Here is a 16,144-nt window from a genome sequence, read left to right on the forward strand (position 1 = left end):
CACGGCTCAGTAACATTTAATAAGTGATATGGGGACGCTCATTTTTTTAAAGTAACAGAGTCCCCCTACTTTAATTTTGCCAAGTCGAGCACTGCTATTAATATTGCAAAAGCAGTGTTGGGTAACGAATTTTAAAAATATTATAATTACTGAAAATAAATTACTTTTTTAGTAGGTGACGGAGTAATAACTGCATTTAAATGACTGCAATCGCTGCAAGTAGCGAAATTATTTTTAAAATAGAATTTCCATGAATTACAACGAGATAATATAATGATTATATTCCACGTTATTTAATAATATTAGGTATGGCCAAAACCAAGAAAAGTTGGGTGAGAAGGAGGTGTTCATTTTATATTTCCATCTTTATTTTATTCATTTAAAAAAAATAATTTCTCAGTTTTTATATTGTTGAAAATGTTAAGTGTTACATAGGTAGTAAAAAAAATAGGTAGATAAAAACACCAAGGTGACGCCCTACATTTAAATGATAAAGTAATGAGAGCTGATAAAAACTTTATGTGACGTAAAAGTACTTGAAATAATATATATATTTAATGAAACATGTAACGGGTAATGTAATTGTATGACTTTTTAAAAGTAATTTACCCAACACTGTGAACAAGTGCATAACACATACACATCGTATTATAAATTATTATAATATATTATGTTAACATTACTACTACAACAACAATATTCCTCTATAAGTACTACATAATATATTAAACAAGCTACTACTAAACTCTAATAATACATCTGAAAACTGCATCAACCCGAAATTGTTATTTGTTATATTATAATACTCTTCGTTAACTACAGAAGAGGAATCTGATTACTTTGTACGATTCGGATTTATATAAAAAAATCAGCATCGCGTGAGTGTGCCCGACTACGTTGCAGCGGTATCCAGTCATAAGAATTAGGGGAAATTTATCTGAGAGATAAAAAAGTCTAAGGAAACTATAATTGAGGAAAAAAACTTTCCCGAAAGATGTAAAATGTTTTAACGACAAATACAAGTTATGTATCAAATAAGGTTTATTGGTGATTGAGGAGTATACATAATATATTATGGCATTAAGAAATTTTCAAAAACCATTCATAATATGTCAGATTAATTGATTATTTTACTTTTTTTTACAATCAATAGCATGAATAATATGGATTGTTATTTTTAAAATAGGTGGTACTTCTCCCATCCCGGGCATATTTTCCGCATACTTTTTACCTTGGATTTATTTTCCCCAGATATTATATTTACCCGAGTATTATTTGATTGGATATTCTTACACCTAGATTCGTTGCAGCACTTAGCGGCCATCGTGTAGTCCATATTGTGGTTGTCACCCATTATAATACATTATGATGGTGGTTGGCTCTGTGTTTGAGTAGAGACCCTTTGAATGTTGTTTTCGTTTTTTGTTTTGTTTTTTTAAATTTATAAGACGATGTCTTTGATGTTACGTACGCGATACGAACGAGAGCAACAAAAATATAATAACTAAAAATGACCTAAGGTTAGATCCGCTTTTGGCTCTTTTTTCGTCTTGACACGCAGCTGAAAAACCAGGGTAAACGGACCCGTTTTGCAAAAAATAAGCAATGCGCAAAAAAACACTGCTGTTTTGCGAGTCGTTCAAAAAAAAAATACAGCTTGCAAATTTATGATAAATTATTATTATTATTATTATTATTGTTGTTGTTGTTGTTGTCTTATAATATTTTTTATTATTATTATTATTATTATTATTATTATTATTATTATTGCACGTACGTACGCGCGTCGTAAACGCCACACGTATGCGCGTACGTTGGCTTGTCATTTTTTACGTCTGATATGGTGGATGGTTTCACGCCCAAATTATTTATTTTTTTATCATGGTGGATTTTCGTGATCACTTGAAAAATGTGTGGGTTCGACAAGATCAAAATGAAAGGGAAACAATATATTATAATAGGTACTCAAAACAGTCTATTTAACGCGCGCGCGCGCGCGTATACAATATAATACATTGTATACCTACGATTGAATGTTAATAGTTTTTTACGAACCGAACGGCATAACGCAAAACATAATAATATATTAATATATATATATATATCATTATAGATTGTATTCAGTAGAGTGTAGATAATAAAATATGTGTATCTATAGATTTTAGTATATATTATTATAATATTACCGTAGTCAAAACTCGAAGCACATCGTATACATGACAGTTCCTCTCGGTTTTGTTTATTTTATTTTTTTTTCAATTATTTATTTTTATTCTTTTATATTTGTTTGTTTGTTTGTTTTTTTTTTATTATTATAATTATTTCACTTTTGTTTTACATCCAAAACCTCGACAACCGTACCCATCGCACCGTCAGCTGATATTCTTATGACGCGTATAAAATGATATCATTCCTACCCACCGGATATTATTATAATATACTCGTGTTCGTACTGAAAGCAGTATGGCCACGAACAGAAGAACCGTTCAATTTTCCACGGAACCGTGAATTCCGTACGAACGATAGGTTTACTGGACCACAAACACACTATCGTTTTACGTTCGGCCGAATAAATAATATTAATTCAACATCGGCATTGCGTTTGGTGATATTATATTTATAAGGACACGCCGACGTAACGGTGGAAAATTCCGAGTCCACCCGTGGGTGTTTTATACGTTTTATATTGATACCGAGTTTCCGACGCGAGTAGACGAAGCGGGAAAACATTATTTTTCAACTTTTATTGCAAGTGTATTCCATGAAATTCATGATAGTAATAATATTATGGCTACGTGACTCGACCCGTGTTCGTTATATTATTAAATATACGATTGTGCGGGGATATTTTCTTGCATCGGTTTTATGATCATTAATATAATATCATTGTCTAATATTGTTATGAATTTTATTTTAGACGGAACTCATGAAAGTCATTATTTACTTACGTTAGAAAACCCACGAGTTTATAATAATTATATTATTTTAATGGCCTATGACAAACCGCTATAATGACGTCGATAATTAGTATAAATATTCAACTAATGAGATTAAAATATGTATAAATCAATCAGTCGACGCAATATTACCATTATTAATATTTTTCTGATAGTTGAATTTTCGTTATTTAAATTTCACGTTCCGTGAAAAAAATGTAATGTTATTCGGATCAAGTCGTCGGTCATGAAATAATAATATATAATAACATATTACAATATAATATATTAACATACCCAACTCCAGAAAATGTTTTTATCCCACACCTTTTGTTTACATTATTATTGTTATGATATGATTTACCTATATAATTTGTTTTGTTTTCCACCTTTTTTTTTATTTTTTGTTATACCTACGATTTTTTGATTTTGATTTTGTTTGTTTGTTTTTTTTCTATCATTTTTTTTTATTTTCGGTCTGCGACCCGATGAATGTGATGTAGAGTAGAGATGTGATAGAGCGTTTGATACCGTGTATAGTTCCTGTGAAGAGTGTGGAGTTTGGTGTATTTCAGTCTCCGGATACGCAAGCGTGGCAGAACGACTATCTGCAGGGCACCGGCTGCGAGATGTATACGGAGACCCTGTCCCCGTCATTCACCGGCATGACGTTTCCGCAGGCCAGCGAGTAAGTCCCTCCTAGTGCCACACATACACCCACACATGACACACACAAACAAACATACACACACACTAGATCATACACTTACAACAAACACACACACATCACCAAAGCTCCCATAAGATATTTTCCGTTATCCCATATTGTGATAATATGATAAGACCGGCTGATCCATTTAACTGAATATTATGAAAAAACATTTTCTTAACATATTGTAATATTGTTGTAGTAATTAAAAATTTTTTTTTAACGACAACTCACTGATATTTTTAATTGTATAACCTGCAGGAATCACAAAACTTTTTTTTACATTCTAAAATGTCTTGATGTTCAACTATATTGAACAAAAGTTTTTTTCATTAATAATTAATAGGTTTAGTAACGTGGTAAGGGGTATCTTGAAAAAATTACGGTTCATTACTCTCCTCGTTTAAAATAAACGGTTACATGACGCACCTAAATATACTTGTCATTATTTTAACTTTAAAATATATATTCTGCTTATTAATATAATAATCCTAAAAAATCATTATTTTTAAAATAAATAATATAGTACCTACTAAAATTATTTTATTTATTTATTTTTCAAAATAACAATAATTGACTTGGAGAACGAATGTAGTCAGTAATTATTTGGATCACCGCGTGTATATTTATATATATATATACATTATACAATATACATTATACATATTACATAACACATATACTTTACTCTATACAATATACTTATATACGCTCTTACATTCCCCGCAGAGCTGTTTTTTTATTTTGTCTGAACATAATAATAATACATAATAATATATTAACATTTATTAAAAAGAATATTTTATAAATATATATATTTTTTGTTGTATAGTATTTACTATTATTATTTTAGTAGGTTAGACCAGTGTTTCCCAATCGTTTGGTTTAAGGCGTCCCGCTGTTAGACTCTTCGTTTGCCAGGTGACACGTAAAAGAAAAAAATTCAGTTGTATCGTTACACTGTAATAGGTACTACAATATATTATATAGTATAATTGTATGATTTAATATTTGATATTTTAATACCTCTGCGACCGGTCAGATGAATATATTGCAACCCATAGGTTGGGAAACACTGGATTAGACGTTAGTTATATATTAAACTATATAATACATTACATATAGTTTACATATTATTTATTTTATTGGACGCGGTATTGGTTCAACGCGGTTCCGAACAAAACTTTTTTCGCATTATATTTTGGTACTCAGGTGCAGTACGTTGTAAACGTATACGCAGATGCGGTACCTATACGGCTATACCCACGATATAGTGTACCCTATAAGGTTGTAAAATAACAGGCAAAGGGGTTACAAGCACGTGCGTTGGGGTCGCGTTCATACTGCAAAGCACCTACATTTGAAAAGATCGGACGAGTGGTTTTTATTTTTTCGTTTAAATTTTCAAGACGTGCGAAAATCCCATTGGTCGGCATTTTTTTTTACGGCTTCCACTCGAAACGCCACCGTTTGTGAAAATACAACTGTACAACCCGCTCCATCCCGGAGGACGTGATTGAGGTTTAACGGGTTATCGTTAGCGTTAATAATTAAAATGGTAATTTCATGTTCGTCTCGCGACCGGAATTAATATTTTTTTACCGTTTCCCAGACCGACGTTGCTGATGCACAGACACAACAATAGACGAGTGGCAATTAAAAGTACGCATGGGTTAGGTATTGTAGGTACACGATAATAATAATATGTGTAATATACGATTTGTGGAAATAAAATTTCACCACCGACCCGTAGTTGGATATTATATTCTTTTGTTCCGAATTACGTTGGGTTGTCGGTAAATAATTCACCCCCGCAACACACCCTTATCAAACATTTTATTACCTGCCTTCAAAATGTCGGCTGTATCTTCATCGCTGCAACCATACATAATATTAGGTGCTTGTAAATTTCGCCCACATTAAGCATATAGTAAAAATAGTATAGTAATTTGCGCCTGGGATTTTTCGGGGTCTAAAATAGGTATAGTAAATTGCGCCCATAGTATGTAAGTGACCTTGAATTCATCGTTACCTATTATGTGTATTTTAAAAATACTGTTGCTCATTCAGGGGCGTGATTAGGGGGGGTAGGGGGATAGACTCCCCAAAACTTTTTTTTTACTGCTAACATTTTGATCAAAATATTGATAATGACCATTTATGTTTCTAAAAACGTATATCCCCCCCCCCTCAAACCAAATTACTAATTACGCTACTGTGTTCATTTATTGGTAGGTAAGCCGAACGTTTATCGCTATAATCGTTATGATATTAGCGATGTCAATGCCTTTACGCGCATACAACGACTTTACGTATAGGTTATATATTAGTAAGCCGTTTACGTGCAACAGTGATACATGGATATTATACAAACTGGATTGAACCAGAAAGACAATTATGTTATAATCAGCCATACTTATAAATTTTAAAAATTAAAACTTGAGTTGTCTTCGGGTGAAACAAAGTGGCGATGTAGTGTAAAAACGTGTATTTATAGTCGCTAAATAACTATCCTTATAATATTTCTATTGGGCATAATTTACTACATAGAAATTTATACCTGAAAAATACCGGGTGCAATTTACAATTGTTTCTCTTCGTTGGGCGCAATTTACGTTTGCCATTAATATTATTATGCTGTTTCCGTACCCACCACTCACGACTGTCGGATAATAATACATTTAATGTTATAATTTTAATAATACATTATTATACCTATTGTAATACTTACCGATACTTCCACGGCATGTTAATTTACCCGAACAAAACAAAAAAAGAATTGATCCGTGTAATTTTTACGTAAAATTATTTCCTAGTTATAATATTTTATCATAATATACTACTTTACATACTAATCTAAATTTTTTTAAGCTCGTCCAAACAGAAATAAACGAGTCTTTGAAAACGAGCATACATGAGTCTAAGCAAAACTTTTACATTGTAATATAATGTTATAGGTAGTTTACTAGTGAATTTTTTGCCCCATAAATCGCCGAACAGCATAAACCTAAACTTTTCCACTTTTTATTTGTAGTCAAAATATCTAAACTTAAAAATTAATTTTGTTTTCTATTTTTTTTTTTTCAAAAATATTGTAGCTTTCGAGTACCATAATATTCGGTTGTTGTTTTATTTGTTAGGAAATAAACAAGTGGTAAAAGTCATCGTCTATACTCTATACGATAGGAAACTATCCTTTAACCATTAGAATATTATATACGTAATAATATTTGTTTCGTGAACCGTGCATACAACCGCTAATACCGCGTCCGGTGTGTCAGTAGCGTGTGGAGAAAATTTTTACTCAAAACAATATGTGATTTATATTATTATATATTATAACGTAAAATATCCAGGTTATGAAAGTCTAAAACATTTTTCAATTTTTTATTCTTTACTTCTCGATGTTACGACGCATGATGTTGGTAGTTCTGCTGCCAGTAGCCTTGTTAGATTTTTATTCTATATAGGCTGTATTATATACATGGTAATTCATCAAGCATGCTCACTAAAATTTGGTTCTTTTATAATAAATTGATTAAATAACAATGATTTTGTATTTTTAGTATATAAAATTAACAAATACCATCATTTCAAACACTTGATAATTAATGGGCCATTTGATGAGTATAATATAGTGACTTGTGTTCATATAAACTTCTTCGTTTAAATGAGAACCATACTTTTTTTATTGCGATTTGCTAAGGAGATTATTTTTGTATTTTTATTTTAATGGACCTACTTATATGAATCGAAATTTGTACAATTTTTATTTTCTCAATTATTTAATTCTATGTACCTACTTAGGACAATTATAGTCCACGTTAATAGGTTTTGAGATATGGGGGCTATGATGACTTTAAAACAATGATACTTAGTATTAATATGATAAATTTAAATGTACTTGAATTTTATGATTATAATAATTGTCCGAGTATAATAAGTACTAGACTAAATATTACGTATTATATTTTATATTTGATGTAAAACCATTCTATCACAGTGATTATTATACTGAGTACAAAAAGTGTAATAACTCAAAACCTACTCATTTGAATATCGAATGAAATGTACCAACATTTTCAATGAAATAAATAATCCAGTAAATAAGGGTGGAAGTAATTTAATCAGAATAAGCGTCGCTACAGGCTGCTTATTAAATAGTATACAAATATGAGTATCTAGGAAATATTGTTTTTAAGTAGGTATACTTAAACATTTCTAAAATCAGAATTAATTGTATATATGACTATTAAAGAATAAAATGGGGAGGTGAGCATTATTGGTGATTTACCCTGTATGTTTAATGTTTATATTTTATATATATGTACGTGTCAATGAAATTCAATACCATTATATAAATATAAAATACATGTTACGTATATCGTGTACGTGTATTTTGAGCACGGTATTTGCATGTGAAAAAAAAATAGTTGATATTAATAATAATATACACTAGCATATTTAGCCACAACAATATTTTTATTCCAGCCGTACACATGAATATTGTATAAACCAATATTTATATTATTAAAAACTTGTGGTAAATATAGGCAATAATAACTAAGCAATATTATAGTTACATAACATTATTTTATTTTTTATTTAAATATTGACCATTTTTAAACTACATTAAATTTTATGTAAAAATATTAATTTTCCCACACGCACTTTCTATATTTTCTATTGAAATAATTTACCACACTCATACCGAATAATTAATATTTTTTGATATTCATCGAGAGAAAAAGAACAATGTCGGAGATTTATCGATACAAAGAACTGCATTTATTATGATTTCTATATTAAATTGATTAAGTCGCATTAATCATTGATCCACACGCTACTTAAATTACTCGTATACTTATACCTAATAACTAATATGATTCATTTAGTTATTTGATGTACTTAATATAAATATATTATTATATTATAATAAAATTCGTTCGTCGTTAGATTTTTAAAATTTTTTTTTTTTTTAATATTCTTAACACTGATATAGTTTATACGGGTTAGCTGATTACCTCCGAAAATTTTTTATTATTATAATATTTTTATTATATACTTATGTATTTATCAAGTCACGATAAAAACTTTCTACCCTAATGAAGGGTATCTCTGTATATGTGAGGTCAACAGCTATAGACAACCCAGCATGATAGATAAATTAATATTTCGATGGATATAATATAATATTAATATCATAAACGTTTTAGTTATCATTATAATTATAACTATATAGAAATCGGTCAAGAACCCCATGATGAAAACATTAATCGGCATGTACAAAAATGGCTTATTCTTTTTTTTTTTTATCGAACGCTTATTATAAATATGGCATGGATGCATGGTGCATAATATTTTGTATTGTCGTCGTACAATGTGCTTGTTATTCGTGTGGTTTGCGCATGATAAGTTTTCATTATTAATTTTCTACAGCCGACACATATTCTGACAAAAAAAAAAATATATATTTAATAATCACATAGAATTCTTTGCGTTTCCGAAAAAACCTGTCTAATGCTTGTCCGTGTTATAACGTGCAGGTTGTGCTTCACGAAGCTGAAACTTCTGCTGTTGGCCATAGAAATAAAAGGCGAGGACGGACGGGACAGCAAGATATCAATAAATCCCAGAGGTTCCAAAATACAGGCGAGCACCCAGGGGTTCTTCATCGCTCAGTCGGCCGACGAAGTGAAAAGGTTTGTACGGTTCATTGTTGGGCGTGCCGAAACGCGCTGTGCATCGATTTTACAAAATTTTAATTAAGTAATTAATTTTTTTTTGTCCACTGAATTGGCATTGTTCGTTTTTGAAATCACGTAAACGTGGTCAGAACACTTAGGTACTCGTCATCAGTCTCGCTAGAGAACATAATATTTTGTAAAGTTATACATTTCAAGAATAAATACCGATGTCAAAATTTCGTTGAAGCGTCGCATCATCAGTTTCCATGTTTTTATATTTCTTATGATTGATTACTACTAAATAATTAGAAATTAATAAAGAGTTTTAAAAAACGTCCACTATTAAGGTGGAAATTAAAAAGAATTTTTCTACTTATAATTTTCTAATCCATAGTAATTAACGGCAATAAAAACTTGCGTTCGTGTTGCAAGTTGATTAAAATATTGAAAAATAAAATTAGGTACTCAAAGTCCGATCTCAAATTTCAAGAGCCGACTGTATTAATATTATACATTAACGTAATACACGGAAGTCCTTCAAAATTTCATATAAAATGCACTTTGTTCTGTAGTATTAAATCTTCAAAGGACATTTTTAATTTCATATTATTAAAGAGTATAGTCTTGTCAATGCAAGCGGTAATTGTATTACCCGTTGACAAAATGGTGGCATATTTACCTACTACCTACTACGCCCAAGTGTATTATAATATTAAACAGTGGTAGAACATAATTTGAAAAAAAAATTATATTAGTAGTTGACAATAATTATTTAAATTACTGCGTGTTTGTAAATAGTATAATTTTGTCATTATTTTATTATTTATGTGCGTTTAGGGCTTGGTATTACTGTAAGGCATGCCACGAAGAAATTAGAGACGAAACGCTGATCAAGAAGTGCAAGTGCAAAAACTGTGAGTATCATTCGCGATAGTTTTATTTTACAGCCCTATTGTGTATGTGAATCTTCAAATGCACTGGTCGACAAATCCATATATTATGTATACCTAAGTATAAAGTGTCTGTACTATTTCTTTTATTTTCGTGCGACATAAATGATTGTTATTGTCATACCTATATACTCGCATACCTACTATATTATTATTATGTATATATATATTCGTATATATATATATTTATGTTTTTTAATGCAACCTTGCGAATAAACAAAAAAAAAACACATCTTTTTTCATTCTTTCATATTTTTATTTTTTTGTTTTTTGTCTAGCCCACCCATCCCCCGCCGCTGTAGACCGATTTACTGTGCGCCGGAACAATGAAACATATTATTATAAACTTATTAAATTCATAAATTCGAACCACGTGCCCATACAATTACGACCAGTATTGTTGTGTGTATTAAGACTTTAAGTTCAGGCGCATATTAAATCGACTTGTATTTCAATACAAAACAAAAACACTTTTGCCCATTTGCACTCCAAAGTAGAACGAAATGTATACACACATTATTATATTTTGTTTAACGATATATGTATATATATATAATTATATATTATATATATTATTATATACATCTACATTCTACATACATATGCAATATAAATGTATATAATATTGTATACATGTATATTGTACGTTGTGTATATAATATATTAAATATAAGCGATATACATACATATTATTTTTATTTTTTTTTTGTCCACCACTGAATACCGCTCACGACGATCACACGTTTTACGAGCTTAAGCAGCTTTATATTTTATTTATTTTTATACATATCGTAGAATTTTTTTTTCTTCCATTACACAGCTATGTAATAATATATGCTGCATGTAATGTAACAACAGGACTACTACACTACCTGTAATAGTTTTTTGTTTACATTTTTAACACATGTTATTATTATCATCAAATAAAAATACGATAATATCCGAAATATTCTGAACGGAAATTAAAAAAAAAAAAAATAATAATAAACATAATAATATTATACTGCAGTTGTAAAAATATATTATACGATTTGTACGCATAAAAAAACTCCCGAAAAAATGTTAAAGTTAACAATATTATGTTGGTTATGTTTTTTTTTTCACATAAACTATTATTACTATTACGTTCGAGTATTATAGAGAGAGACACCATGTTACAGATGTCGGTATGATTATGATGGAGACTGGAATGTTGGCACATAATTATAATTTCGAGGGTACTTATAAAAGTTTCAAAAAAATACAAAAAGTTATATGTGTTTGTGTTTTGAAGTCCGCTTGTCTGAATACGTCCATACATACCTGGTCAATAACAATTTAATGTTTTAACCAAATATTACAACGTCTCGTCCGTATATATTGTAATATAATTGTTTTATTTTTTTTTATTTTCGTAACCGTACGAATACTGTTGGGTTCCGAATTAATATTGTGCAATTTTGGTTGGCCGTAATATAACAATCGTTGAGATGAGGTCCGGAAGTCGATACCGTTGAAACAAGTGGCTATTATTTGATTACCAAAAATATATCGTGCGTGTTACACATACGTAATACCTATAGTTAACTTTAATAGTTTACAATATATTTTTATTTAACGTATTTTCCACCACCCCAAATGTAAGTTCTCTTACCTAACGTTGAATTTTATCGAGGATTTTATAAATAGATAATTCCTTAGGGCGTCTATATTTTCAATATGCATAATTTATTATCATATCAGTATAAAAGTGAAACTATAGGTACTATATTATGACCATTGTTCGGAATATAGATATTAACAAATATTGCTTTTATAACACGTTTTTATTATTTGATTTACCAAAGATTATTTTTTTTTCTAAATGTAATATATTTTATTATAATTTTATCTACTTAACAAAATTATATAAATTTTTAAACCATATTTGGTACAAATTTACTGTACATAACTATAAACACCCGAAAGAAATTAACACGTACGTCCATATTATAATTATTTCTATTTCAATAAGATTTCTATTAAAAATTAGTACCTACCTAATTATTGTAGTTCACGTATTTAAATTATATTTATTCAAACGTAAATTAATTGTATAAATCATAATAATGCAATTTGAATCACTAATTATATTTTGTTAAAGTGAATAATACAAGTAAAATCGTGTATTTGTATTGTTTATACAAACCGGTAATTATTAATAAAATAGTAAGATTAATCTGATTTGTAGTTGAACATTTTTCCTAAATAATAAATTAAATTTTTTTATAAATACTAATAAATTTGAGTGTTTAAAATAAATGTTTTGAAATGTTAAGACGTATCGATTAAGTCAATATTGTGATCAACCTCCGGTCCTTGTTCGTGAGTATGAGTGTGTACCTTGTACGAATGTCTATTGCAATTAATTCTAATATTTGAATATTAATTCCTTTTTTTGTTTTTTTAATTATTAGCGATTTAACTAAAATCATAGAAATTAATTATTCGTTTACTACATTAGGTTTTCTGGTTTTATATAAACATGACTAAAAATGTGAGATTGTTTTGTGTGTATTTGGACTGAAACTAATAAAACGTTTTTCAGTAGCGTATAAATGACAATAAAACACAATAATTTTCACGTTTTCAATTTTTGTTTGTTTTTTTTCTAATTTTAACACAGTGGCGACATTCCGGAAAGGCGTTCGCGCTATACAAATGGTCGGACGGGCAAGTACGTTCAAATTCTCCTTAAATCAAATCTCTTGTTTGTCTACGAATTGATGCCTTTTTGATTAATTTTTTAGCTGGTTTTCTATAGTTAACAAATATTATTTATTTATATATATTTGATATATACATATATAGGTATATATATATATATATTTATTTATGTGTGTATCTGATGTATACAATATATGGATATATGTATTATATATCTATCTATAATATCTATTTTATAAAAATGTATTTTCCTCTTGATTTTTAATCGGCAGTGGGTTTATTTTTCTTTCGTATTTTCTGTGCTGTTGAACGTTTTACTTTTGTGTGGTTTTTGTTTTTTCCCCTTTTACGCTTTCTACCTGAAATAACCAATAATACCAAGTTAACCTTCATACAACACAACCTATCGTAGGTATTATTTGTATTAACAAAAAAAAAAAAAAAATAATAATAACATAACGATCACAATATATTGTTTTATACATTGTAATGAGCAATTTTTTTTTTTTTTGTTGTACTTATGATGTCTGTTCAATAAAAAAAAAAACATTACATAACGCTTAGGACATATATAGTTGTTATTACAAGCAATCAGGCTGACATATTTTATACTCACACGAGTAGTTAAGTATCATTTACGAAAATGATAAATTATTCATCATTTTTCTTTTATTTTTATTTTTGAACTCAACTATCGTAGTTAGTTATGGGATGGCTGCTGCATGTTTTCATATTGGGCTCATTGTTTATTACTATTGTTCCGTAGGTATATTAGTTAGGTCGATTAGGTTAGCATGCTTTGTAATATTTGGGTACCTACGTAATGAAAACCATTTTCAAAGTTATAATAAAATATGATTAATATTGGTTTTTCTATTATATTATTGGTCGACCGGTATAGATAATTCGTATCTGTTAGTTTTATATTTGTTTTTTATTTTTATTTTTATTTTTTCAAACACAACTTTTTCGCTAATATTGATTGTATTATATTATGTGTTTTTCGGACAATTTGTTCTCAGAAAATTGTATTAAATTCAACGTGTCTTATAAAAATACGCAACGACGTGTGAAACCACGACGTTGTCTTCTTTGACTTTGTTTTCATCCTTGTTTTCCTGCTATAAGATACCAACGGATACTCTTGACTGGGACAATAACCGATGGCGTAGATCATATTAATAATATTGTCTTGGCCGCTTATCACATCCGCGTTCGTAGTATATAATATTATACTATATTATAACAACACTGCCGCAGGTCAGCCGTCGCCGAGAAATACATTCGATCGACGCGCTAATAACAAACGATGCAACTACAGTCGGGTCTCGATATCTCAAATCCCTGGTGGGGGGGGGGGGGATGGGGGGGGATACAAATACATTCGACTCGTGTATTTTTTGAATTACTGTAGATAACTCGAACACTCCGCAAGGGGCAAGAAAACAATTTCGATTAATCGATGTTTTCGAGTTGTCGAGACTCAGCCGGGTTTTTCTCCGTCGCTATAGCGGTACCTATTATAGGTATAGTGATAATAATTTAGCGCACCTATATAATATTTTCGTTTGCCCGATAAAACAATATAATAATGATATATATACGTAATATACGTCTTAGCGGGGAACGGGTGCACCGTAATAATATTATTATAGTGGGCGAACCGCGCATCCAATGTCACATTAAACGCCTATATTTAGTCGGCCGACCCGCGAGTGAAACGCGAGAGGAGCCGATCCGCGCACGTTTTGGTTTCCTCCGAACAACACCGTTTCTGCAGCAGTGGAGGTGCACACACGCATACACGACGACGACGACGTTTATTGGCACTTTCGGATGCCGTCGAAACATCATCGAAATCGCGCTGCGGCTAAAATACACTGTATAAAATACCGAGTCGTCGAGGCCGTTTCTTGTGTGTGTGTGTGTGTCAGACAATGCGGACGCAGACCCCGGCGGCGGTGGTGGCAAAGTTTTTGGCCCTCGTCCATATTATTGTGTTGTGTGCAGTTGTCGTAGCACATAATATAGGTACCTGTTATAATATACGAATGTGCGATTGCCGCAGGTGAACTTTTACATCCGGAGATTGATTATTATCACACGCATTTTTTTTTTTTTTACCGAAAATTACCATATAACATTATCATAACTATTATTACTGTCGTTATTATTATTCGACGACGATAAAAATGTAATAAAGAATTATGGCGGCCGTTTCGTGGGTTTTGCGTGTTTGCTGCTGAAGATGCACGCATAATATCATTGTGTTATTATAACCTTGCATTATAGAGTTGCATGGTCTTTTTCGAGTACTGTTTATTTTTCCGTTTTGTTATTACTAGGTATTGGTTTATTATTATTATTTGTTTGAACATATTTGGATCGTTTGAAGTAAGTTAGTAATAATATATGATATTATATAATACATTGAAAACCGAAGAAAAACACCGTAGATTTAGGTGTGGGTAGAACTGAACGCGCGTTGGCTTGACCTCGATATGACAACATGCCGGCAAACAGATATTAATAATAATTAATCGAATTATATTATTATGATTCTTTATCAAAGGTGTTTTCGTGAATCGAGTGATAAATGCGCAAAACTATAGGTACGCTTTCCTATTATGATTATATCTGCAGAATTTTATTTTCGAGTTTATCCACTATAATAGTAATTTTTTGGTGAGCTGCTATATTGTAATATATTTGTATTGTGGTGCGTCGTCGTTACTATTCCTATAGCTATTGTTTTGAAAATGTTGGGTTCATTAATTGCTTATTGATTAATAGCGAAATAACAAATCGCGATTAAATGATTTGATTATATTATTATCTTCTGTATTATAAAATACGCAAATAAGATGTAAACTATACACGTAAAACTGTACAAATTGATAGTTATAACGAGTTCATTGTATTTTAAACTTAACCCGATATTGTTTTCGTTGCACAGTAATACAAATTCAATTTATTCAAGTTGGGTTCAATCTTCAAACAAATATATTGACAACTTAATATTTTAAATCGATAAAAGTGAATTAAGTACCAATAGTGATGAGGTACAACCATAATAATAAGAACACAAACCTTGGAGTATTTTCTCCGTTGGAATTTTCGTTCACTATATTAATATAAACTTCGTTATACATTTCAACTATATGCTTGAATTAATTA

The 16,144-nt window shown here is 30.1% G+C and overlaps 1 protein-coding gene across 3 annotated transcripts in view; it reads left to right on the plus strand.

Annotated features, from left to right (window-relative positions):
- LOC100169520 (calcium-activated potassium channel slowpoke) overlaps window positions 1-16,144 on the plus strand; it is a 74,712-nt gene that overhangs the window by 42,125 nt on the left and 16,443 nt on the right. For 2 of the 3 annotated variants that reach the window (XM_029489748.1, XM_029489749.1), the window contains exons 12-16: window positions 3,440-3,624; window positions 9,192-9,347; window positions 10,170-10,246; window positions 11,443-11,499; window positions 12,927-12,977. In XM_029489748.1, the coding sequence (XP_029345608.1) occupies window positions 3,440-3,624; window positions 9,192-9,347; window positions 10,170-10,246; window positions 11,443-11,499; window positions 12,927-12,977 (526 nt within the window). The remainder of the gene's footprint in view (window positions 1-3,439; window positions 3,625-9,191; window positions 9,348-10,169; window positions 10,247-11,442; window positions 11,500-12,926; window positions 12,978-16,144) is intronic. The other variant, XM_029489750.1, reaches the window with a different exon arrangement.

Source organism: Acyrthosiphon pisum, chromosome A2 (assembly GCF_005508785.2).
Source record: "Acyrthosiphon pisum isolate AL4f chromosome A2, pea_aphid_22Mar2018_4r6ur, whole genome shotgun sequence".
Lineage (NCBI taxonomy): Eukaryota > Metazoa > Arthropoda > Insecta > Hemiptera > Aphididae > Acyrthosiphon > Acyrthosiphon pisum.